This window comes from Plenodomus lingam (genome assembly GCF_022343315.1).
Source record: "Plenodomus lingam strain CAN1 chromosome Unknown scaffold_20, whole genome shotgun sequence".
Lineage (NCBI taxonomy): Eukaryota > Fungi > Ascomycota > Dothideomycetes > Pleosporales > Leptosphaeriaceae > Plenodomus > Plenodomus lingam.
The window spans coordinates 844072-870224 of NW_027093974.1; the positions used below are offsets into that span (position 1 = coordinate 844072).

Sequence of the window (26153 nt, forward strand, 5' to 3'; positions counted from 1 at the left end):
TAAACTCATATATCCAGTTCAAACTCCATCCACACTTTTCCCCTCTCCCCCCCCCCCCCCTTCTCACCCCCCCACCTCCCCAAACATTTCAACCCTCACACCCCATCCGAATACACAACCAAGGGCATCTCCCCCAACCCCGGCCGAATCACCGCCTGCAACCCCCCATGCGCCCCATCCTCCTTGTCAAAATAATCCATGTCTTCCCGGCTCGCAAACACCGTGCGCGCCAGCAGCGTGTAGCCCTGGCTGCGCGCGTCGTCGTGGAGGCGGTGCGCGCTTGAGGATTGGATGTAGGGGGTGTTTTGCTGGGGGTGGGGGGGTTAGAACTTGGAAGGGGTGGGATATGGTGGGTGTGGGGGAGGGGGATGGAGGATGGGAGGATGGGGAGGGGGAGAGGTTACTTTAAGTGCGTCTTTTGTCAGGGTCGAGTATTTTTCAATGGCTTGGTCGAGGATGGATTGGTCGGGGAGTTTGAAGAGGGTGAGGCGGATTATGGGGGCCATGGTTGAGTGGTGGTTGATGCTGGTATGATGAACCTGTCTGTATCTTTCTTATCAATGTAGTGGAAACAGGTTCACTTGATCAATATGGCCTATGTGAGCTTGATTTTTTTTTTATTCTCTGGAGATTGTTCATGTATTTGTATATACGTGTTTTTCTTTCTTTGACTTGAAGACTGCTACTGTACGTGTTTGTCGTTGGCCAATTGTCCGATACCATGTCTGGGCAGCTCGGAGTTCGTGAGGAGAGCCATTCATTGTGCGGGCGGCTTGTTACTTGTTGTCATCTTCGGCTCCTCCTTGTGTCTCATATTTTGTTCAACTCTTGCGCAAGTAACTTGGGGCGGGTGTACAGTCAGTAACTGAACTGTACTGTACTATACTGTACTCTAGCATTCACGTCTCGTCTCGTTGTGCGGTTTTGGTCGGCACAAGTACCTACATTGCCTGCGAGGTCAGCACGGAGCATCAGGTCCGCCGGCCCCTCTTCCTTCTTCTGTTTTTTTTTCCTTCGCGGACGGCAAGGGTGAAGCCAAGCGGATCTACACCGTCAAACCGAAACGGATTAGGTGAGCTTGAACTTGTGGGTCTTGCGGACCCCCGCCAGTTATGTCTGGGTGGTCCGAGCAAAGTATGTCATTGGTACAATATCTTGTATATACTCGTACGGGAGGTACTGTCTGGGTACTTGGTACTGTGCAACAGGATACTCAGCGGGGGAGGGCTGTCCGGAGAATTCATCACCGCCATAGGTACTGTATGTACACATGGCTACCACATGGGCTTCGAAGGCGAATTGAACTTTGGTTGACTTGCCTCGGCGGAGGAACCAAGCTCGGGCAATAGACTGCTCACCACAAGTCGAGGCTATGTTTGGACATGATTTGCATGCACGGCAGATACTCATGGTACATGGCGATACCATCTACGTATGTAAGTACGTATGTACACTGTCAAAACTCCCGCATCGGCCGAGGGAGACATGTAACTACCCGCCCGCAATCTGCACGGAGGAGAAAGGCGGTGAGTTGGCCAGTTGTCAAGGGCGAGTCGGCAGCGGAGCTCCGCTCTTGCGCCATTGCGGCGGTACCGGTAGTATTGTCATGAATACTGTACCTAGGGTACAGACAGACAGCTCGTTCTACCTACTTGGCTGTGGTACTCTGAAACGTCAGGGTATCTACCTGGTAGAGTCCAGATGAACAGCCTCGCGAGCTGTCACCCACTTCCCTTGGCTGACGGAGAGAGGGCCAGTGTGTGTGTTTTTTTTCTTTGATCTTTCGGATGATGGCGGCTTTGAAGAGCAGCGATGGCTGGAGAGGATGCACTTTTGACAGGCGACGGCCGATTAAGTTACAGTAGGTGCCATGTAATTCGCAGATGATGCCTCACAGCGGTTACTTGCCTAGTATGGCATTTTTGCACGCCAGTACCTAGACCCTGCGATTAGCGAACTGCTGCTAGGTAGTACCTACATACCTACATAGAGTACATACATATTTGCATACATGGTACGTTCGGAAAATTGGTGGGGGGGGGGAGGGGGGGGGGGCACGTAGGTAGCTCCGATCTGTAGAGTCTCAACGACGACGATTGACGACGGTCAACCTCTACCTAACTATAGTAACTATACCTAGTCCTGTCACCGTGTCACCTGCTCGCGCCAAGCCATGCTGACGGAAAACGCCCAAGAATGGTACCGGTACGTACTTGCTGTGGTAGATACTAACTGGTAGGTCGGTAGACAAGGCAAAGCAGATAACGACAAGCATGGCCAGTTGATTGCAGAGCAAGAGCCTGGTTCCATGTCCTCGCAGTACCGGTACTACCCAGCAGCCGTTGGCCATGTCTTTGCCCCTTTGGGCTCCCAATGCATGTACTCTACATCCTGTGTACACAGATAGGACTCTGTGTGGCCTTCTTTTCAGAGTAGCTCGACCGCCCCCTCCCCCCAAGTCGCAAGCCTAGCATACTATAGTGCAGGTAGTAGTCAGTACTACTGTGCTCCCACCGCGCCCCAGGACCGTGCTTTGCATATGTACGATGTGTTGGCACACGCTTGACGCTCGCTGGTACTACCGCCCGCCCCAGCTCACGTTCATCTCCTCGCTCAGTTCGAACCCCTCGAACCCATGGGCCATGGATGCACTTTCACTCTGGTCTTACCATTTGCCTTTGGCGCTGCCGACAACCTTGGTGCCCTGCTTATTCCTGCTGTGATGCCGTGCATCCTGCCTCCCCCTCGCCAGGCCTGCCCATCGCTGGCGGTAGACCAGACAGGACAGACAGACAGACAGACAGACGGTTGCTGCCCTCGACCACCCGCCGTCGTCCCTTTTTAGTCGCGACAACCGCGCTTGCTGACATATCCTCTTGCCCCAATTCACCCCCCCCCGCCCCCCTCCCGCCCTTCCCTTCCCCTCGCCTCCCCTTCCCCCTCCCCACAAAGGCGTCCTACTTCTGTTCGCCAGCTTCCAATTCACCTTGTCAACGTCCTTGCCAAGACCGCCTGCTGCTTATCCTTTTTGCGGACCGGGCTCTGGCGCGAGCGGAGGCAGCAAAAGCAGCAAAGCAGCACGCAGGCCCCTGACGTAACCATCTGCTTTACCCACTTTGTCCACTTTGCCTAGTGCATTAGTGCATCTCTGTACATGCATCCAGTACAGACGAACGGCATCGTACGCATCAGAAAGCGGACTGCCAACTCGTTGTTCATGCACAATGAGATGACGATCCACCTGTCCAGCCCCGACGACCGCATGGTAGCAAATGGACCGCAATCGTCAGCCGTTGCACGCGCTACTGCCGCACTTTGGCTGGCCAGCCTGAGCCGGTGTGAAAGACCGTACCTGGGCGACGAGGGAACGTCCTGCTAAACTCTAGATTTCCGCGACCGTTGCTCGCCAACGCATCCTCTAACTGGGTCCTGGCTCCTGGCTCCTCGCAAGAGAGCCGCAACAAAAAGACCCGCAATTCCAGATGCTCAATTGCCCCCGTGTCTTACTGGTGGGCGTATTGCGCGCGCTTGGATAGCCGCTTCGTTGCTGCAATATATTATACCCTCCCACGGTGGGATCCAGATGCTCCCCTCTCCATCCCTGCTTCATCGACTGCAAGCCACCTTCTCGCCTCGCTCTCTGCACTTCTATAGTTCCTTGTCTCCTTTTCTTCTGTTGATCTCTACTCTCTACTCTCTGCTCTCTGCTGGAACAATCCTGGAACATTGGCTTGTCGTCACATTGAAAAACTACCTAGCTGCTACGCCCAAAAAAAAATCCGAATTCGCCTCCATCACCGTTACTTGCACGCACACTTGATCCACACACATACACATACATATACTCACCGACCCTCGCTGCCGCTCTCTAAACATTGATGTCTATTGCTACACTGCTTTGAATAGCAGCTGTTCATACATACCTTCATCTGCCACCTACACCCTTTCCGTTCCAACAGTTTCTCGTCAACCGCCACACCATGTTCTATATCCAGTACCTGTCAGGTAGGCAGTCTTTGTCCCCCTCTTCTGAGTCTCACCATTAACAATTCCATCACAGGGCTCTGTGCGAGGAGGAACTGGCCAGATCCTCTTTTTCAGACCTACCGCACACGCTACGGCTATGGCTCCACCGTTAGGGTCAACAACCGAGAATACTCGACCGACGTCGACTATGAAAGCGAGGCGTTGGCAAAGAATGCGGCCGCAACTCGGGCCTACATGATTTGCCGTAATTTCTCAGTCAACGACGGCATGTTCCCAGCCCAGCGTCCCGGACAGGGCGCCCAAGGCCTGCCTACACCAATTGGCAGTGGTCGCCGCAATACTGGCTCGTCCAACGACTACGACAGTGCTAGTACCTCAAGCGGAGATACCAGCCCGAGGAACTCGGATTATGGGCTCGATGCCACCGCCGCGGTGGGGCGTCGACCGAGCAAGGCTTCTGTATCGTCTTCGACCTGCTCCTGTGGTCGTGGACTAGTCCTCGCATATGAAAGGTGCAGCGGCTGCCTCCGGGACTGCGGCTATTGATGTGAACACAGCACTATTTCTGGAATCTCGCATAAACCCCCTCCTCTTGAACGGCAACGAAGGTTTCGGCAATTGAACAAAAAGGACCTAAACGCCGCTAACGGCCTCTCCCCCATGTGCATCTTCACCCCGAAACAATGACATCTAAGCCACGATCAAGATATGGATGGAAACAACACAGAAATACCCACGAAGAGGTGGCAGGATCTATCCATTTTGCTCAGACATGTCCTCTACACGGAGCTGTTCTACTTCCTTCACGCCTCTCCTTGTCTTTCTTCACCAACCCACCGTCCCGGACGGCTGCATAGCGACGGATTGCAAGCGTTTTAGCGATTTCTTTCACGGGGTGGGAGCTTTTTTTCTCATTTTCTTTCCATCAAGCGCGCTACTAGCGACTTTTTTTCATGTTTCTCCTTTTCCATACTACGGAACCTTTTACGACGAATATGAACGACTGAAAAGAAAGATTTACGAAGAATGGCTACACGGCCAGATTTAACGACACCGATTTTACGACCCTTGAATGAAGAATGAAAAAGAAAAGAAAAGATCATGGCCGAAATGGCTGCTTGAAAAATTGCTGTGTCTTTGGGGCTTACCTTGCGTTTGCGATAATGTCGAATCCATTTTACAGTAGTGTGATTGACCCAAAAGACGGCGATTCTAAGTTCCTATTTTTGAACAGTTTGTGACCTGAATAGGAGTCGACGCGCTACTTTTCAGGGATATTGCGTTGCTGCTAGTTGACTGCGTAACCTATCGTAGGCTGGGAATTGGCTACTTACCTACGGCCAAAGATGAATGAACAAATTTGCACTTTGTCTGTCCTTGTTCCTCGTGCATTTTATTGGGGGAACACCTCGCAGTGAGAAACGAGAAGGACTCTGTGATGACGAAAACGCCATGTTCACACTGGTTAAACCTAGACCGAGAAAGCACACCGCAACCCGACCACTGCGTTGCGTAGTCAATATATCAATAGGTGACATGCAACTTGGCCTGTCCTCTGCGTCTGGAGGAAACGATCCGGTAAAAGCAATACATCGGCTTCTAACAAACGCATTTAATACATTGAAAACGTACCGTAATCCTTCTTCCTAGCGTGGCTATGTGGGCGATGGAGTGTAAATACAGATGGTCCTAGACGAAGGACCTCTGGTTGATGGTAAGTATCTGGTGTAGATGGGGTTAGTCGTTGAGGGTATTATCGGGTAGTATATGAAGTCGTATACGTCAAAAACATAAGCCATGCAATTCGCCCACCATCCCTCTGCAGCGGCCTATACGCTTACACGCGCCAACCTTCTGGTCATCTTCATTTACGGTACCGTAGATGGAGGTGGTGACATACGACGTGGGATCACAGTGGGGAGATATTTCCACTCCGTTTGGAGCAGGAGCAGACGCTGAGCAAAAGTAGAAGCACAAGCACAAGCACAAGCACAAGCACAACCATTGTAGACCAGTTATCCCACCATACATCCAGCCTCACAGTCAGTATATCCTCAGCTGCGAAAGTACGAATCCCCATGCCATGCGGTCCCTCACCCAACGCACAAACTGGTTCTGTATCACAGTGCCCAAGCCGTGGCTAGCAGGGTTAGAGAGTGGTTACTTCAGCGCTGGTTGTCACAGTCGCTGCGACACTGGAACCCATCGCAGCTAGCAGATGTTTGACGGGCTGGTAGATTCAATCTGCTTTTCCATCTGCCACTGAAACATGTCACTCCAAACCAGCATACAAACTCCCAGTACCAAATGCCAGTACCGCGCAACACGTGACTCACCAACAAATCTTCACACCATCCCCAACCATCCCCAACCCGCCAAAAACCGCAAACACGACATCACCAAAAACACCAAATAGACATTTCAAACCAATGTCAATGAATTCATCACTCGATTAGATAATACATCTATGTAACGATAGGCTAGTAAAACCCAACAGCAACCAAAAAACCGCAGCATTTGCCGAATTTTCTTCGCAGCAGCACGTCTATTTGCCAGACAATGTGAAAAACAAACAATAAGATATTATGCATAAGATGGGTAACGATGCGCATGGATATTACCTCTATAAGAGAGAGGGGAAAGATACGAGGGGTTGCGGGGAAAATTCGGCGCGCAGGTTGGTTGGATCCGGGGGGGCTCTTTTCATAAATGCCATAAAAGGGGGATGGGTATTTATTTTTTCTTCTTTTCTTTTCTTTTCTTTTCATTCAAGTGTTCCTTTCACACCTTCTCTGAACTCTCTTGACGGGGTGGAGTTTGTCCACCAGTGATGGAGCGGTATTGTCTCGCGGGCTCAATCTCCTTGTCTCCGGTCTGGGCGTCGTCGGGGGAAGGACGGGAGGGTTCGGGTTGTGGGGCGACGACTGCGGACTTGGAGTCGGTCTTCTTTGCCTTTTTGAAGTCGCCCTTTGGTACGCGGATGAGCCAGTAGAGAAAGAGTGCCATGAAGATGTTGAAGATGACGTAGCCCCAGAGGATACCAAAGTTGCGCCATGCCTCACTGTACTTTGACGTGATGTTTTCGAGGAACTGATTAGTGTCGCCAATGGCGCAGTATTCGCAGCCGGCCGAGGACATGGGGTTGTTGATGTAGCCACCCTTGCGGTCTATATAGTCGGCTATGTATTGTCCGCACGTCTGGTTCGTCGGAGGCTCAAAGCGGACGTATTCATTGTCCGCACATACGACGACGTTGTTGGCTAGACCGACGGACAACATGCCAGACACGAGGTAAGTAAAGGGTGAGACGCGGTACATGAAGATCCAGAAGCCGGGGAATTGTCCAGGCTGGGCGAGGACACCACAGAAGATGAGACACATGGCGAACATCAAGTTGGCAATGTTACCACCCGTCTCCGAGGTTTCGACACCGGCAATGACCATGTGGGTAAAGGTCGAGGTGAACATCATGAACATCCAGACGAAGAGGAAGGCCATGAAACCACGGAGATTGACCTCGTCGGTAGGCTCGGCGTTGCGGTAGAGACCAATGGGGTAGTACCAGCAGAAGAACATGAGTACACCCATGAGTGAGTTCCAGGGAAGTTCGACAATGATGTTGGAAAGCATAAAGCCCTTCCACGAGTATGTCTTGCTTGGGCGTTCACGTACTTCGTAGAGGGATCGCTGCGTGACAAAGTGAGGCATGATTTGCTGGTTCAATTGACCGAAGATGGTCAGCAACATGAAGATACCGAACATTTGGTTTTGGAGACCGGTCTGGGTGTTTGGCATCATGTAGAGCGAGAAACCGATGAACAAGGCCGACAGGACACAGAGCATCGTCTTCGAGTAGATGTACGATGGTGTGCGCCAGTATTGTTGAAAGACACGGAGGGTAGTCTCACGGAGCTGAGTCATGAAGGGCGCAGCGAACTCGCGATAAGCCGCTTTGTCCTCTCGTCGCTGCGCAGACGCAGTACGCTCAAGCTGATTAGCACGAGAGCGCTCGTATTGCAGCTCATCGAGATGACGCTGAACCTCGGCGTACTCTGGGGAACTACGCCATGTCTTGGGCCAGTCGATGTCAGAGTGGGATCCAGGAGCCGCGCCAATGACCTCCAACATCCATTCGGCTGGGTTAGCTTCAGGAGGGCAGGGATGAGCACCGTTGCGAACGAAGTAGTCGACAAGAATCCGTGAATTTTGACCGACATCGCCGTAGTAGACTGTGCGTCCACCACGCGCAAGGAACAGGAGACGATCGAAGCGCTGGAACAACATGGCACTGGGCTGATGGATGGTGCAAAGAATTGCCTGTCCGTTCTTCTTCAACTTGTCGAGGAGATCGAGAATAGCCCAGGATGTTTGAGAGTCGAGACCAGAGGTAGGTTCATCCAGGAACAACAAGAGAGCGGGCTTAGCAGCCAGTTCTACACCAATTGTGAGACGCTTGCGCTGCTCAACGTTGAGACCTTCACCGGGCACACCGACAACGGCATCAGCGTACTCAGACATGTCCAGAAGCTTGATGACCTCGTCGACATATTTGATCTTTTCTTGACGTGAAACGTGAGCTGGTTGACGAAGAATAGCGGAGAAGGTGAGCGCTTCGCGAACAGTGGCCGTGGCGAGATGGAGATCCTGTTGTTGCGCATAACCTTGAAAGAACAATTAGCATCTTGCACCATAAAGGGAGCAGGCGTGCACTTACCGGTCTTGCGTTGGAAAGACTCGTCGCGGGGGTTGCCATCAACCAACATTTCACCAGAGATAACACCCATTGTTGTACGCGTAGCCAGCACATCCAATAGTGTAGTCTTACCAGCACCGGATACACCCATGAGCGCAGTCAGAGTTCCAGGCTTGACCCAACCATCGACATGGTCAAGAATGCGGCGATCCTCATTCTTGATCTTGATATCGTAGCAGACGTTCCTCCACTGGAAGACTGCGGTTTGACGTTCGATAATGCTAGCAATGTTGTCCGAGTTGTCCTGCTGGACAGTAACGCTGCGGCCAGCGGGAGAGGATTCCACGTCATCGGTAGAGGAGTTCTTAGCGGCAGCGAATTGGTGACCACGACGAAAGAGCAAAACTTCACCCTTGGACTTCTTGGCTGAGATGAATTCGGTAGCGGCCAAATGTATCGCCATGAAAATGATCAAAAAGGCCCACATGATACCGTAGTTGCGCCACTTGTTCGAAGCCTTGTAGTCAAAAGATGATCTGATGTAGTCGGTTCCAGAAACGAAGGGCTGCCCGGTGACAGAGCCGACAGCCGAACAGGCGTGAAGGAGACCGGAAGCGTTCTCGTAGCCTAAACCGGAGGGTACGTACTGGTCACATTCGAACTGCCTGTCGTGGAACTCGTTGACCATGAGGGCTTCGAATCCATACGCGACGGGGTTGACACGACGCATCCATTTTGACCAGCCCAACATGTACGTAGGAGGAACCGTGAAACCTGTATACATGACGAGACCGAGGATCAAGATAGCAGCGGGTGCAAGCGCCTGTTCTAGGGTCCGGGTCATAGAGGCAATCGATCGGAACAACATGGACATGGTTAATGTCAATGTGAGAGAGACGAGGATGAAGAAGAAGAAGTTGCCGGGCTCGCGCCTGAGGTTCGACATAAAGTATAAAATGAGGTTAAACGTGATCGCGTTGACAACTTTGTAAGGTACATCGGTAATCATACTAGCCCAGGCTTCGGCAGAGGGATGGTAGAGTGCGTAACGGGCGTGCTTTTCAACAATCGGACGTTGGGCGTAAAGACTCAAGATCTCGAGGGCGGAACTGAAGGCGGACAGAAGGATGGCGTAGAAGAGCAGAGCAGAGCGTGAATAGAAACTGCCAGTCGTTGGTCCGAGGTTGTAGAAGACAGACGAGACGACGAGAGCTGCGACGGAATTGGCCGAAAGTTGCGTGAGAGTGATGCCGGGAGCTGCCTTCAGGCGTACGAAGCCTCGCCATAGACAAAGATTAACCTGCTGAATGTACGAAAGGGTGAAGGGCGACTTTTCACTGAGACTCTTGGCCTTCTGCATGTCTCGAGACTCTTTGAATGCTTGAGCAGCTTCGCCACCAATGGGGTATCGCTGGTCATAAGCCTCAATCTGCTGCAACAATGCCGCGCGTTCGGGCGAGTTCAACCACCTCTCAGCGAACTCGTCAGGAGTGCGAGGGACTCTGTTCTCCCAACCAGGCCGTACCACGCGCTCCAACGCACTCGTCATAGAAGTCAAGAAATCTGCGTCGGTCTGACGGTCGGGGCACACGAAACCCATGTTGACGAAGTATTGTTTAGCTTCCGTGGTCTTTCCGAAATATATCTGACGGCCTTCGTAGAGGACGAGAGCTTTGTCAAACAAATCATAGGCAGCCTGGGGTGCCTGGTAGATGGCGACACAAGCGGTAGTTCCCATGATCTCCGTCTCCATGCGAAGAGTCTTGACGAATTCGACGGCGTTGGCAGAGTCCAGACCACGAGTGGAGTTGTCCCAAGCCTGGAGAGGCGCGCGACTGAGGGAAGCCTCGGCAATGGTTACTCGCTTTCGCTCACCTCCAGACACTCCGCGAATGAAATCATTTCCGACCTTTGTGTTGATAGTATGGGAGATACCGTAAAGAGCCATGATGACATCGCGCTGATGTTGAGCATATTGCTTGACACTGACGCCACCGGGAATGTTGCGAGGACGTCGAGCCTGGGCGGCGAAGCTTAGTGTGTCACCGACAGTCATTGTTGGAAAATGCACGTCGACTTCTGCGGTGTAAATGGCTTCACCACGGTAGTTCTTGTTCATCAGCTCGGCATCGACACCCTGGTAATTGAGGTGAGACGCTGAGTCGACAGTAAAACCGTGGGTCTCTCCGGTAATAGTCTTGAGGAAGGTCGAACAACCGGATCCTGGGGGTCCAAGTACGACCAACATCTCACCAGCTTCCACCAAGCCATCAAGGTGTTGCAAGATATTGATCTTGCGACCTTTGTCGCCCATCATCTGGCGGACCAGTCCGGGTCCTTCAAGCCAGATGTTACCGACACTCTTTTGATAATCGGTGTCTGCTCCAAAACCATGGACGTTCAGGTCACGGAATGCAATACCAGCGGTGCGGATAGGAGGTGCTCCCTCATCTTGCTGTTGCAAGTTGAGCATAGCCTTGGTCCAAGCGCGAGCATTGAAGTTCTCCCCGAAGGGATCCAGGACGGAGTTGGGCGCGGCATTGAAGGGGTTTTGTTGAGCTGCCACAGCTTGACTCTGGGTAGTCAGGGCTCTTGCGAGTTGGTGGACCTCCTCTTCTCTCCTGGCTGTCTCGATTTCCTCATCGGCGGTCTGGTCGGCCATGTATGATGAGTCCTTGGGTTGCGAGCCTTCATTGCTCCTCGTGGAGCCATCGGCTTTTGCTGCTATTGTTGATGCATCTGATTCTGATTCGGGGTGGTTATCTCGAACGTGTCGCTCAAACGAACGGCCTTCCTGATCGTAGTTGGCGCCGTATGTCCCAGAGGGATTCATGATGGGCGGTTCTCGCCTCGGTGTTTGCTCTGTTGGCCCAGGTGAAAGAAGGGGATAGAGAAGGAGTATTAAAAGGACAATAGAAGGGCAGCTAACAACAGAGCGAACTTGGTTGATGAATTGACACCGCCAGGGCAGGAGGGGACCAGCAGATAAAGTCGAGGATTCAACGTCCGCCTTAGCAGTGAGTCCATTGTCCGGCTGACACACGTCTCGGCTGGTGAACCGGAGACGGATGGGATCCCTGGCCGGTATCGTGCACACCCAATTCGGCAAGCGTCGAGTCCTCGGGTACGGGAACTGTTGCATATCCTCGCCATGACATACTACAGTGGTAGGTGTAAAGCCGCCTGCTTAGAGCACAGCATCCAATAGGGATCAAGTTTGCTTCTTCAAGCCACACGTTGTAGTAACTACCCTTGTCACGAAGTCTGTGATCTGATTCTTGTTGTACATACACAGTACGACCATGGTTCGATACATTGCAACTTGCAACAGGGACACGATTTCAAGGATGTTTTGACCAGCCAGAATGCAGGTGCAGTATCAGTACATCTTGCATGCTCTAGCCGTCTGTTGCAGTGGTGTTACCATGAGTACTGTGGTAGGCAATCCTGCCCTCTCGGATACGGCGGATACGGCGAATGCTGTGTATGGTAGAACGTGCCTGTTCCGGCCACAGATTGAGGGTTCTGTTAGAGGCATCCAGGTAAATCTGTCCGACACGACGGATGTACCATAGTGGCTGTCTTTTGCAAGCTGACCGCAGCTGTACCGTCTGTGATGTCACCGATGCCTCGTGCGGCTCTTTGCGTGGTGATTGATGCGAACAGAGGACGGGCGTGTCCTAGATCCAACAGCCCGGGCCTGGGCATGTCCAAGCATGGTCCTACTACAGCAGTGTGGCGTAGTCCGACAGGTACCGTACTGGTAACCAGCTCGACAAAGTAGATCATCCTCTGCTACCAGCGTAATGTCGGCCACTCGTTGTCCTCCACAGCAACCACTTCCCACCAGCAAACTTTCTCGAAACCCGTCCCTTTTGGCGGACGAAAAGCGCACATGTATCCAGGGTGGTGGTGGATTGGGCAATGGCGCGTTAGCGAGCCTTCCGCTGCCGGCCCGCCCTGCGCGCTTATCGTCAATCCAAGCGCGGAACGGAAGCTGCAGGATCCGAGCAGCCTTGCACTTTACACTGCTGGTACCACCTACTATGTCTAACTCCCCTTTAGCCTTGCGCTGGCTCGGCCGTCCCTTCAAATGCTTCCGGCTCCCCCCTTACATGCAGACGAGTTTTTTCTCCGCCATTCCGCCAAGTGCCGGCCGAATTCCAAACTGCAGCATGGCCTTGGACAGCACTGTACAACGCATGTACATCTCGTCCGTTCCCGGCCGACCGAGCACCATCAATACCACACCCTGTACCGTATGCCCTGATGCACTACCAGTATGACCCTTACCTTTAGCCCATCGTCCACCACCTTTTTTCCGCCGCGGTAGTGTGAGATGCGGAAGATGATGCCACCTGGCTGTGTTCGCAGCCTGTAGATTCCGCTAGTACCGGTAGGTTTTCCAACGGTTTCTTGGCACGACTACCTACACAACGCAGTATCCTCCTAGAATCGTGTCCAGAATCTTGGCTCAGCCGTACTACTACTACCTCTACCACTCGATCTACTTATGGTGAAGTAGGTCTTGTCTGTACAGCAGCACGAACCAGGGCCTTTGTTACGCGAGTATGCTTTTCGGCTCCAGATTCCCCATCAACGCTTCGTGTCCAACTACGAATACCGCCTGAGTCCATATGAGCAAAATAACCTCTAGATCTGCTCTTCTGACGAAATAACCTTCGGCTAACCTCTGATGTAATCGAAAGCATGTCACTCCGCTCACTTGCATGGATGCTGAACTGCAAGATGCATATGCAGCACTTCACAGTACATAACAAAACAGTTCGCCCCAAGCCTGCGAGTAGGTACAAGTGCTTCCGAGTACGCTAACCCTACAATCATGCTCCAATCTCTCTCCGAGATCCTGGACACGGTGTAGGTATAACACTTGCAATAAAAAGCCACAAAGCTTACCTTTTCACCAAAACTTATCTCCCTGTCATCACGGCAACAAAAAAAAATGCTCATCTTACAAACTATCCAATGACTAACGTCGCCGAACATGCCCATTTCCCGCTGCGATTCCATGCCTTTGCGCTAAATGCCTTGATCCGAAAAAAAAAATGACATGTACACTGTCACACACTGTCACACACAAACACACACAAGAGTTTGCCAAAACATCTGGTATCGCCCCGACGGCCTCCAGATCCGAGAGACCAGGCCACATCCGTTCGCTATAAACGATGGTGCATCTCCATTCATCTGTAACTCCTCACTCAAACCCCCCCCCCCCCCTGCCTGACAAGATAAAGACTACCAGCGATTCAACACCCAATGCGCCAATTTCGGGGAAGCCAGCTAGGCCCCGAAATTTCTACAAGGCCGGTTCAGTAGGAATCTCCAAAGAACTGACTAGCCATGATGATGTCCTTGTCATTATTCGCAAAGTCCCATCCTACAATCGTCGGATCTTGACTACAGCAGATAATTCTACGAGCGTCGAATTGTAACTTGAAGACCCTGCTGTTAGTGCCTTGTGTATTGATTGGCGGTGCAAGCGGATGAGGCGCATGGTGGTGGTGATGATGGTGATGATGTGGTGCAGGGTTGATGGGTGCCCCCCCTTGCTGTGCAGTCGTCAAGGAACTTGTAGCTTGAAGAGGATTAGCGGGTATCTGAACGGCCGCGCTGGTGGCAGAAGCATTCGTCGCAGTGGAGGCAGCGGAGCTGTGGGCGGCCTGAGAGGCAACATGAAGGGCCTGTGCCTGTTGGGCGAGATTGTGAGCGGCTTGAGCTTGCACCTGGGCTTGTTGAGCAAGCGCTTGAAAGTTGCTGGGTTGTCCGGTGGCTGGCAGATTTGACGCAGGGTTGTTTGCCTGGTTGACTGCTGCGTTATTGGTTGCAGCTTGGGTAACAGGTCGTCGCGGGCGGCCTCCTGCTGCTCGAACAGCATCGTTCTGATACAGTGTCTTTGACTTTTCCCAGGCACCATCTGCTCCTCGTTTCCAGATGATGACGGTCTCATCGTAGGAGCCAGAGACAATTCTCGCCCATTTACTGCCTCCTCCACCAGGTGGTAGCTTGGCTCCATAAGCAAAAATAGCTCTCGGATCCCGGGAGCCGGCGTTGCGGGCGCGCCGTTGTGTACGTGATAAGTCTGAAGAGACTAGACCTCTACTTTGTGCTTCGAAGAAATTTCGATCGACAGCCCTGGCCTCGGCCTCGAGCTCTTCTTCGTTGCCAGGCAGATCTCCGAACTGGGCTTGCACGGTCCGTACAAGGTTGGTGTGACCATTTAGGCAGGCGACCTCAGCACCGGTAGCACGGTCAAAGATGCGTACAGTCTCGTCGGAGCTGCCACTGACTATCCGTCGACCATCAAATTGAACACAAGCTATGCCCTTGCTGTGTCCAGAGAATGTTCGCGTGCAGGCTCCGGTCCGAATATCCCAGACTTTAACGCTCCTGTCGCCGGAAGCAGAGACAATCTGTCCATCGAGAATTTGGATAGCGTTGACAGCTGCACCATGACCCTCCAGAGTCATAATCAGACTATACGGAAGCAGTGGCTTGAAGTGCAGGTGCTGCTTCTCCACTTGTTCCTGCATGTTGATGATGTAAGAAGGAAATCGAGCTCCAGACTTCACTGTAGACGAAGGGTAGTTATCATCCGTAGGCCACATCTCCTTGCGATTCCACACTTTGATCGTCTTATCCTTGGAGCAGGTGACGAGGAAGCGATCGTCGAACCTCAAATTCAACACCGATTCGGAATGAGCCTTTTCAATTTCCTTTACGATGCGTCCCGTTGAGAACTGCCATAGAATGACCCGGCAATCACTGCCACCTGAAACCACAATGTCCTGTTCAGGCCGCTCGTCAAATTGCAGGCACAAGACGGAAGCAGTGTGTCCAACGAGCGGTGCGTGTACGAGGCGCAAGTTTTCGAGATTCCATATGCGTATGGTCTTGTCTCGACTACCACTGACGAGGTATTTTCCAGAGTATTGAATCGTATACACACACTCCGTATGCGCTTCTTCCGGATGGTTCGGGTGTGGTAGCTGGAAATTGGAAAAGCGTCCGGCGTCCCAGTTGTCTTCCAGTCGCCTCTTGTGCTTGTAGAGGTATTGCCAGTTTATCTTGGGCTCTGGTCCTGGGAGCAGTAACGATGGCTGAACAGGCGGTCCTCTGAGATCGCCAAAAGCTGGTGTAGATTTCCGGGCGATTTCCGGGGACATGACTGCGGATGAAGTATCGTGAAAGGAAACATCCTCCATCTTGTCTTCCGTCTTGATCACAGGTCCCTCATCGGCCTCGACAGATCCATGTTGTTCTCCCCAGACAGATGCTGCAGACCCACTGATGGAGAGAGGCTCTAGCGTATTGAGTATACTGCTCTCTGACGAGAGGCCGTCACCGAAAAGTTGTCGCTCACGCACGCGCTTCTTAGAAGAGGGCTTGTCGTAGTCCATGTCTTCGGCAGCCCTGGGCCGCGTCTTACGCTCCTTTTCTTTGCATTCGGCACGCTTTTGCCTCTCTCCTTCCTCATATGCACGCACTTGGGGAAAATTGGAGTTCCAACCTTCGAGTCGGAATAATAGCTTCCATAATGGACTATCGAGGACCCGACTTCTCCAAGCTCGTGAGAGAGTAGATGCGCGCAACAGGGTTTCGGGGTTCAGATAGGAGAGGATCTGGAAGGTGATTTCGGGAGGGAGGTGTAACACAGGATCGAGGTGTAGGAGTGGGTTCAGCTTTTCGACTATGCCGGCTATGGAGGAGGTGCGAAGTGATCGCAGGATGGCATAGGCGAACTCTATACCGTTGTGAGTCAGCACTATTCGCGTCTGAGATTTCGACCCACTCACCGCTACGCTGGTGTTCCGTCAAATTCGAGACCCAGTCGGGCAGCTGAAAGGGAGATTCGGGTTCCAGGTCGCCGTCGCTGAACGGCACATCGGTCCGCATGACCTGATCGCTGCCACTCTGACTGCGCGTGTCCTCTGAGTAGCCTTCATCGAATCTGCTGAGACTCATGGAAGAAGCTGGGCGGAAAGGGTGCATATAGGGAGGTGGTTGAAACGGCGCGGGCGGGTTTCCGATGGAGCCTGCCATGTGTCGTGACCGCACGGCACGTGGTTTTGTGACAGTGCTGCTGCCTGGGAGGAGAGGGTTGGCGTGCAGGTGTGTACGGGGATGGGGCGATGCGCGCGGTATTTATTGGTTGGAAAGGACGTGTTGGGTAGTTTCTCTATGATCATGGACTGCGTGCCAGTCGTGAATCGTCTCAAGCTTGGGAAGTTGCTGTGTGTGTGTGTGTGTGTGTGTGTGTGTGTGTGTGTGTGTGTGTGTATGTGTATGTGTGGTCTACTCTCAGTCTCGGTCTCACCCGCATAGCCTCGAGAAAGTACCGTGGTAGGTAAGAGTTGATGTCGCTTGCAAGGGTCCGTGCGCACCGCGAACCCGCCGCCGCCTTGATGTCGACAGTGGGACTGGAAGAAGCTTGGAAGTTGCCCCCCCTTCCCCTTCGCCATGCCGCTACCCGTTCCTGCCTGACGTGCTGGGCCCATACATACACACACACACACACACACTCTCTCTCTCTCTCTCTCTCGCTCAACACTGACACGAAATGGACAACAGTATAGGAGTAATGACAGTACACGTCTGGTAACAGTGTGCTATAGGCACAGTATTTGCAAGTAGGTACCATGCACTAGGTAGGTAAAAGAAAAGAAAGCGCAGCACCGAGGCCCAATGGAGTCTCGAGTGTTGGCTGACCAGTCATGGCAGTTCTACTGTTATGTGGACCATGAGAAGCCAACAAGAGGAGCCAAGTTGTAGTCTATTTGCTGGTGAGGATATCAGACTCTGTACCTGTGCTTATGCCACGGGGGGAATATTGCCGTCAGTGTACCAAGCTTTGTTGATTTGTCTTTGTACAGGCACTGGCGTTGCTTGATAGTACCATCACTGTATGTCTAGCATGCCAGACCTGTCACTTGAGTCACTTGACCAGCCCAAGAGCTTGCATCCATGACCATGACCACGATGATTGATGATACACGACAGTTTACGATGATGGAGGCCCGGACCGACTAGGCCGAATAGGGTGTGGTGGAAGGAAAAGCTCCGGTTTGGCAGCGTGGGACCCCTGGCGGGCCAGCAGGAGTTGTGCTTGTGCCTCGCATCCGAAACAAGCCTTCCACCCAGTAGAGTAGAGTACATGCTATACTGCTGTGAGTGAGGCAGTCTCTGTAGAGTAGTACTCAGTGTCTACTATACTGTACATGGCTAGGGACATGTAATGCTTCCCCTAGCACGGCAAGATGTGTAAGAGGAATGAACAATGTGCCGCAGTGCCGCAGTGCCGAGCCAGTCGGTCCCATAGCTGGTGAGGGTGTCAGTGCCCAACGGAGAGGAGGGGGAAAGAAGGGGAGGACCACTGCCATGCCAAACAGCCGCGCAAACTGAGGCAGCGGCAACCTGTGGTCCCATGGATGTGGTGGGGAGGCGAGGGGGGGAAACGAGGAGGGTGCAGGTGCAGGTGCAGCGGCAATCCTTTTGTGTCAACGGCGCTCCCGTGCAACCTCATCTACTACATCCACCGTAACAGTAGAGGTGAAGTGCAAAACTGGAAAAGAAAACGAAAAAAGACTGTGTCGCCGTGCAAGATGTATATACAATCAATATACAAGCTCGTTTGTCTGCCCTCCACACCATGGACCCTCCCCGTCCTCTCCTATGTTTATCTCTCTCTCTCTCTCTCTCTCTCTCTCTCTGTATCTGTCTCTGCGACAGACATGCACTATTATTGTACATGGTTACCGTATACTGTAATGGGTAGAAATGGCCGACTAACATCACCATACTGCACATAACAAGGCGCGTGTCAGAGGAGACAGGCCTGCTTGGACTGAAGCAGACACACCCTGGCTTTGGTTCTTTGGCTTTCTGGCCTGTTGGCTCTCTCGTTGGTGTGCTGTGTGTGGTGTGTGTGCTGAAGAGTAGCTAGCTACCTACGCGCGTGCCCTGTCGCTGGTGGTTGGTGTCCTGTTCCCAGACGGCTTTTGTCCAGAGGGGGGGGGGGGAAGGGGGGTGGCCACACTGCACAGGGAGATGAGTGGCCCGCGGCGGCCACATGGGAGGGAGGGCTCAGGCCCTAGCTAGCTTTCCACTTGGGCATGGCGCGCGCTCCATACATACCTCGACATCGTCACCGTCTCTGTCCCCCCGTCGTCCACCTTCTCGCCGTCGCCTGCGTCTGCTGCGTCCCTTACACTCCCGCATGACGTCCAGCGCCGGGGCTCCAGCCCTCATGTCCCACCACCAGAGCTTCCAGAGCCAGTACTCGTCCTTCTCCCACAGCACTCTGCGCGACACGCAGAGCTCACAGGCCACAACCGCCTCGACCCTCTTCGCCCAAACCCAATCTCAAGCCCACGACCACGCCCACGACCACCCCGCCGCCCCCCTTCCCCCCACAACGCCCGTCACGTCTGGAGGCGGAGGCGGCGGCGGCGGCGGTAGCGGTGGCAGCGGAGGCCCTGTAGAGGCCAGCGACAATGTCCTCAACAAGCGCGCCGACAAGGACACGTCGCTGTTCCAACGCTGCCTGACGCTGCAGCTGCGTCTGCGTGCCATTCCGGGCTTCAACCGCTGGATGGCCGAGGAGGAGCTCAAGGCCGACGACGATGCCGACCCCGTCACCCTGCTCTGGCGCACCTTCCGCCGCGGCTATCCTCTAATGGAGCTCTACAACGCCCTCGGGCCCCGCCAACTGCTCAACGTGCCTAGCAGCAAGACGGACGAGAAAAGCCTCAAGAAGAATGAGAAGATGGCCACGTACAAGTTCATGGCGAGCTGCGTCGCCGAGCTGCACATCCCCCAGGAGAGCTGCTTCATCCTGGGCGACCTCTACGGCGACGACACGACAGGCTTTGTCAAAGTCATCAATGTCGTCAACCGCGTGCTGGATGAGCTCGTCGCTCAGGGCAAAATTGCGGGCGCCGCCGATACGTCTGACCCCATCGGCGGCCCGCAAACCAAGCGCACCCAGCGCGAGCACATCATCGACGAGCTCGTCAAGACCGAACGCACCTATGTCCAGCATCTCGAGCTGCTGCAGGAATTCAAGAAGCTCGTCGAAGAGAAGGGCGTCATCAGCGGCGACCAAGTCCACGACATCTTCCTCAATCTCAATGCCCTACTCGATTTCCAGCGCCGCTTCCTGATCCGGGTCGAGCAAACCAACGCCCAGCCACCCGAGGAACAGAATTGGGGCCACCTCTTTGTGCTGTACAAGGATGCGTTCAAAGTCTATGAGCCGTACATTGCAAATCAGCGCAAGTGTGAGCAGATCGCCATGCGCGAATTCGAAAAACTCAAGGAAACAGGAGGCCCACCTGAGATGCGGCAGATGGTCGAATCGCCCACTCTGCTAACCTCTTTTCTTTTGAAGCCCTTCCAGCGCCTGACCAAGTATCCCCTCCTGCTTCAGCAACTTCGAGATAAGGGTGACCTGGACGAGCAGAGAAGAGAGGACATCTCCAAGGGTATCGAGGCCGCCTCGTCTGTGCTTGCGGGCACAAATGATGCCATTGCCCGGGAAGAGCGTGTAGAAGCGGTCGAACAGCTCAAGATGCTGGTGGAAGATTGGAAAGGCCACCGCATCGAGGGCTTCGGAGAGCTGCTTTTGCACGGCCATCACACGGTACTCAAAGGCGAGAGCATGACTTCCAAAAACGAAGAACGAGAAGTAAGTGCCTGCCACCATCCGCTGGCTACCGAGGTGACATGTCACACGCACCAATATGCGTTCACACTAGTAGGTCTGTAACTGTACTAACAACCCCTCCAGTACAAGATCTACCTCTTTGAAATGATTCTCCTCTGTTGCAAGGAGATCAATATCAACAAGCCAAAGAATAAAATGTCGACGAGATCACTAGTCACCAAGGATGGCAAGCCCAAACTACAGCTCAAGGGACGCATATTCATGCAGAATGTCACCGAGACTATATCTCTGCAAAAGCCAGGTACGTGTGAACAGCCAGTGGTCTTCTTGAGAATCGCTGCTCATTAGCTTACAGGATCTTACACATGTCAAATCTTCTGGAAAGGGGATCCAGGAATTGAAAACTTCATCATTCGCTTCAACTCTGAGGAGACCATGAAGAAGTGGGCCACTCAAGTCGACACTCAAAGACGCGTATGGAAAGATCAAGCTCGATCTAGTGCTAGCACGACAGCGTCCAAGCCATCCGATACACAGTTTGCATACATGCGCGACCAAGTCCTAGAGAACCCCTACCAGGAAGACGATGAAGAGGATGGCGAAGAGGACGTGGATCCCATGTCTACTGGCTTCCCACGAGACAGCTATGGCAATCGACAGAACAGCTCCAGTGCCTCCATGCGGTCTCGATCTACGACTGGTGAAAGTGGCCCACCGGTAGGTGAACCTCCTGCCCGCTTCCCAATGGGAGGCCAACCACCTTTGACTTTACGCACTCAACAAATACAGGCTGCCGCTGGTCAAGAATCTTACTTTTCGCCAACTGTCGAGACACCCATGTCGGTGCACTCGAATGCGCGGACAAGCTCGCAATCAGCTGGCACCTTTCCCTTTCCACGCCAAAATCCACCGAATAGCTACTCACATGAGGAGAACAATCGGTACACTGCCCCAGCTCAGACCCGGGCTCACATGTCCCGTGGCGAGTCTGGCCAGTACCCCCAGGGAAGAGCCATGCAACGGCCATCGCTTCCGGCCAACACGACTCTATCCTCCAACGGCCGGTTACGGGCGGCTAGTAGCCCCGACATAAATTCAAATCTGCAAGTTCGCAAATCCAACGGACAGCAACCCCCCGTACCAGAGGTGCCTCCATTCCCGACGCACTATGCCTACAACGCGGCAATTGTCAATCGCAGCAACAGCAACTCACCCCAAGGCGTGCCTCCACCACGATCCGCAAGTCAGTCGCCGGCGATACAGCGAGACCGCTTGATCCAGCAGCGCACTGCCGCCGAGCTGGCAAACACGAACAATGAATATTATGGCGGCGCTCCACGACGTGATCTCAGCCATGCACCGATGAACCGCACCATGACGCCTGCCTCCTCCTTTGAGCGAAGCCAGGGTACGCTGACACCAGCTTCCATGGAGTCAAGGAATATGTCCCCACCACTGTCGCAGGATGCAAACATCCCAGCCCAGTTGAAGGTCAAGGTACACTGTCCATCTGCAGGCAGTTCCATGGTTTTGGTTGTCAGCACCAATATCAGCTTCCAATCACTCAAGGATCGAATCGACGCCAAACTTCAACGGTCCACATCCGTATCCCTTGGCTCCGGGCAGGTAAAGCTGAAATACCTCGACAGCGAAGGGACTTACGTCAGTATCCAATGTGACGATGACGTGCAAGAGGCTTTTGAGAACTGGAAGGAGCAACAACGAGACCTCAACCCCGGCGGAGGCCTGGGCGAAATTGAGCTTTTCTGCCAACGATGATTTGTGATGTTTGCTGCATTGTTGGTTTCACTTGGCATGGACACGGCGTTGACAAGGCGCAAGACGATGGGTACGGTTCCTCCCCAATCCCTTTTTTTCCTTTCCTTCTGCAAACATGTTTTGGCGACTGGACTATAGTATACCATATTCTACAAAGACCTGGTCGATTTTGTACCCTGGGGTCGGCGAGGCTGGTGTACACGTCGGTTCCCCCCCCCCCAGATATTCTTAACCCACGGCCCTTCAGTGGGGCGTTAGTTTTATTTCGCTTCAAGGGGTGATTAGTTGTTTGAGGATATACGCTTTTTTTTGGTGGTACGAAGGAGGGGTGAATGACTTGATGATGGGATGAAATGTTTATTTATGCACAGTATGCTCTCGAACATGGCGCAAGATCGAGAGGATGAGGATGCGTGTTTTACTTTGGAATAGCGAATAGAAATCTACTTGTTTGACTAGCACCATGAAAGAGGATTTTGGCCATCTTTTGGGTCCTTCCATTCCCCTACCTCTTGGGATGGTGACTGGATACTTTTGTACATTTCCTGCCGTGAAGTAACAGCCAAGTACGATGGGAGCATCTGTCTGGTACCGTACACTTGCAAGAGCATAAAAAGCAATAGCCAATGCTTGTACACACCGTATCAAAATTGCCCTATTCGGCAAGTCCCTCGCACGCCCCAAACATCCATCGATCACCTGTGCCCCTCCATCGCGCATAATTCCCGGCCATGAGAGCCCACCCCCCTACCTCTCCTCTCCTCTCCCATCTATCGCAACAAGTACTGCTCTCCACACCGTCAACTCATCACCTTGCAGCACTAACTCTCACAGCCACCAATGACCGCACACCACTAATCCCTATCCAAGCCGGTGCTGGGTGTGGGCTGCCGTGCACGAGCAAGAGTAGGGTGCCTATGGTAGCCTCGTGACGTTCCTTTTCCACGTGATCGACTGTCGATCGACTTTTCTCAGCACAGAGCAAGCATACCCACCGCCTACCCACTCATCCACCCACCCACCTACCCGCTCATGGCATAGGCATAGATATACCTCGCCGGGTGCTGCCGCTGTCTGGCGCTGCTGCTGCATTGGACTGTTCTGCGATTGGCGTAAGGCTTCGCAGCTGGCTCGTGAACGTCTGGCTCCAAGATCCATTTTGCCAAATATCCTACCCAATCTCCTCGTTCGTTTCTGTCGATAATCATCCATTTTCAACCGTCTCGCAGTGAGCAAGCCCCGTCATGAGATTCCTCAAAAACCCTATACCGCGACTGCGAACCAATCTTCATCACAATGTCCAAATCTTCCGGTTACAGCCTCTTGCCGAGTTGTCCGGCTCGCTGGGGGATCTTGGGACTTTGCTTCCACTCATGACCGCGCTGGTGATTACCAAGTCTATTTCACTGCCGTCCACGCTGCTCTTCACGGGAGCGGCCAATGTGTTTACCGGTATCGCGTTTGGCCTTCCTTTGCCAGTTCAGCCCATGAAAGCTATCGCGGCGGTGGCAATAGCCCGCGAGTTCACCATGGAAGAGAATGTTGCTGCTGGACTGGTTGTGGCGGGGATTGTAGGCGTGTTGAGTATCACCGGCTTGATCAATTGGACTGATCGCATAACGCCTGTTCCCGTAGTAAAAGGTATACAGGTCGGTGCAGGACTGTCCTTGTGTCTCAGCGCGGGCTCGAGCATGCTTATGCCATTGACCTGGACAGGCCCCTGGTGGGGCGACAACTTCATGTGGCTTGTTGCTGCCGTGGTTCTACTACTACTCACATTCCTATATCCTCGAGTCCCATATGCCCTGCTCGTCTTCTCAATAGGCATCCTGCTTTCCCTGCTCGCCCCACGAGACGACAATGTCACTCTACCCAGCCCCTCACCCTCGGACCCTACCATCCCAACCCTCATCCCTTCTCTACACGACTTCTGGATCTCAACAACCACCGCCTCCCTCGGCCAAGTCCCCCTCACTCTCCTCAACTCAGTCATCGCCGCCTCCGCACTCTCCTCAGATCTACTCCCCTCACCCCCTTACCCCACCGCCCCAACCGTAACCCAACTCGGCCTCTCAGTCACCACCATCAATCTCCTCGGCTGCTGGTTTGGCGCCATGCCCTCCTGCCACGGCTCCGGCGGTCTAGCAGGCCAATTCCGCTTCGGCGCCCGCAGCGGCTCCAGCATCATCTTCCTCGGCTCCATCAAATTCGCTCTCGGCATCCTCGCCTTTTGGCACTCCGCCACCATAATCGATGTCCTGCACCACATGCCCCGCTCCCTCCTCGGCATCCTCGTCATCGCCGCCGGTGTCGAGCTCGCCAAGGTCGGGGAGAGCGTCAATACAGATGCCCGGGATCTCCGCGTCCTCGAGAGCGGCAATGGCAGTGGCAGTGACAGCGGCAGTGGTGAATGCGGTGGGGTTTGGGATGGGAAACAGGTCAAGCAGCTGGATGAGCGGATGAGGAAGGAGCGCTGGATGGTCATGCTGGTTACGATCGTAGCATTATTAACGTTTCGCAACGATGCGGTCGGGTTTGTGGCGGGCTTGGTTTGGCATTGGGCGTTTGAAGGGGTGAGGAGGGTGGAGGCGTGGAGGGAGAGGAGGGACGGCAGGCCGTTTTGGAGGCGGGTGGAGCATAGTGGAAGGGAGAGTATGAGGTTGTTGGCGCATGAGGAGAGTGATACGTTGGCTTGAGAGACGTGGGTTTGGTATTTATAAATAATAAATGTTAATCTACGCACACTACGGTAAAAAATTGTTTACTATAGAATAGTACGCTAGGGGTTTACTATATAGGTGTAAACTAACCTTGTGTATACCTATAAATAGGTTTAAAGTAGTGGTTTACTTTTTTGTAGTATAAACATAGTGTGGTTTACTATAGACCTATTAGTAGAGTAAATAAAGTAGTTTATAATAGACCTATTAGTAGAGTATATAAAGTAGTTTATAAAAGATAAAATATAAGTGTTAGGTATAGTAATAATAGTATTAGATTTTTTTTAGTATCCTTATATAAACTACTAGTACGTTATTGCCTATCCTATCCCTAGGCCTAACCTACCTAATTAACAGCCTATACCTGCCTAATTAATAGGCCTAAAACTGCCTAATTATTAGCCTATACCTACGTAATTATAAGGCTATCTACTATGTACCTTACTTATTTTTAGAAAACTATAGTATAATATAAATTAAATAGGTATATAAGTAGTATAACTGCGTAGTAATTAGTATAAGTTAGTATATCTAATAATAGTCTAGCGTAATATATAGATAATATACTTACCTAATAAATACTAGTATATTATATAGTAATAGTATTAGTATAAAGAGCCTAGTACTATAAAGCTAGATATAGACCTATTATCTTACTTAACTATAGGTAGTTAGTCTTAGACTATCTATATTTATTAATAATATATAGCTTATTACTAGGTTAAAGTTAAGTGCTACGTCTATAGTAAACTATAGCTACTCCTATAAGGTTAATAATTATTATTATTTAAATCTATTTAATACTATTATTATCTTCTATTATCCTCTAAGGTTAGGCTAGTTAGCCTATAGTAGTAGTAGGTTGTATCTATTACTATTAAAGTACTCCTACCTATTTAGAGTTATTAGCTAGATCTTAAAATAGGTGTATTACTATCCTAAAGGAGAGCTAAATATAGTTATTATAATTATTTCTAGTAGCGTAATATATAATAAACGTGGTGCTCTAGGGGTAGTTACTATCTTTATAATTCCCTAAAACCCTAATAGTATACCTATTTAGGAGTATATAATAGTTATATATAACTATATCCTAGGCGCGTGTCTATATAGTATATACTATAGTTATAATTATAGTATAAGTGTTATCTAGGATACATCCCTAGTGCGTATCTATACTACTATAAGACTTAGATTTTAGATAGTACTCTTATAGCTAAGTTATAATTATATTTTTATTAATATTATACTCTATACTAAGCCTAAGCTATTACGCGTAGATAATACG

General features: G+C 52.1%; 8 protein-coding genes across 8 annotated transcripts; 3 read left to right on the forward strand and 5 right to left on the reverse strand.

Moving 5' to 3' along the window:
- Positions 1-95: 95 nt before the first annotated feature.
- On the reverse strand, positions 96-506 carry IAQ61_011273 (uncharacterized protein; the record flags this gene model as incomplete). Its single annotated transcript, XM_066099129.1, has 2 exons — positions 96-308; positions 405-506. 2 exons carry the CDS (start codon positions 504-506, stop codon positions 96-98), a joined length of 315 nt encoding a protein of 104 aa, XP_065950648.1.
- A 604-nt stretch (positions 507-1110) lies between these two features.
- On the reverse strand, positions 1111-1613 carry IAQ61_011274 (uncharacterized protein; the record flags this gene model as incomplete). Its single annotated transcript, XM_003843772.2, has 2 exons — positions 1496-1613; positions 1111-1350 (listed from the first exon to the last, which is right to left on the reverse strand). The coding sequence occupies exons 1-2, from the start codon at positions 1580-1582 to the stop codon at positions 1111-1113; spliced, it is 327 nt and encodes a 108-aa protein (XP_003843820.1). The 5' UTR covers positions 1583-1613.
- A 2367-nt stretch (positions 1614-3980) lies between these two features.
- Positions 3981-4533, forward strand: IAQ61_011275 (uncharacterized protein; the record flags this gene model as incomplete). Its single annotated transcript, XM_003843774.2, has 2 exons — positions 3981-4005; positions 4061-4533. The coding sequence occupies 2 exons, from the start codon at positions 3981-3983 to the stop codon at positions 4531-4533; spliced, it is 498 nt and encodes a 165-aa protein (XP_003843822.2).
- Positions 4534-6768: 2235 nt separating this feature from the next.
- On the reverse strand, positions 6769-11513 carry IAQ61_011276 (uncharacterized protein; the record flags this gene model as incomplete). The annotated part of the gene is made up of 2 exons (XM_003843775.2): positions 6769-8648; positions 8702-11513. 2 exons carry the CDS (start codon positions 11511-11513, stop codon positions 6769-6771), a joined length of 4692 nt encoding a protein of 1563 aa, XP_003843823.2.
- Positions 11514-14013: 2500 nt separating this feature from the next.
- IAQ61_011277 (uncharacterized protein) lies at positions 14014-16666 on the reverse strand (the record flags this gene model as incomplete). Its single annotated transcript, XM_003843776.2, has 2 exons — positions 14014-16445; positions 16498-16666. The coding sequence occupies 2 exons, from the start codon at positions 16664-16666 to the stop codon at positions 14014-14016; spliced, it is 2601 nt and encodes an 866-aa protein (XP_003843824.2).
- A 764-nt stretch (positions 16667-17430) lies between these two features.
- Positions 17431-18127, reverse strand: IAQ61_011278 (uncharacterized protein; the record flags this gene model as incomplete). The annotated part of the gene is made up of 5 exons (XM_066099130.1): positions 17431-17481; positions 17547-17602; positions 17707-17858; positions 17915-18020; positions 18076-18127. The coding sequence occupies 5 exons, from the start codon at positions 18125-18127 to the stop codon at positions 17431-17433; spliced, it is 417 nt and encodes a 138-aa protein (XP_065950649.1).
- A 626-nt stretch (positions 18128-18753) lies between these two features.
- Positions 18754-22677, forward strand: IAQ61_011279 (uncharacterized protein). Its single transcript, XM_003843778.2, has 3 exons — positions 18754-20387; positions 20490-20667; positions 20722-22677. The coding sequence occupies exons 1-3, from the start codon at positions 18771-18773 to the stop codon at positions 22143-22145; spliced, it is 3219 nt and encodes a 1072-aa protein (XP_003843826.1). The 5' UTR covers positions 18754-18770; the 3' UTR covers positions 22146-22677.
- A 712-nt stretch (positions 22678-23389) lies between these two features.
- On the forward strand, positions 23390-24819 carry IAQ61_011280 (uncharacterized protein; the record flags this gene model as incomplete). The annotated part of the gene is made up of 2 exons (XM_066099131.1): positions 23390-24643; positions 24787-24819. 2 exons carry the CDS (start codon positions 23390-23392, stop codon positions 24817-24819), a joined length of 1287 nt encoding a protein of 428 aa, XP_065950650.1.
- Positions 24820-26153: the final 1334 nt, after the last annotated feature.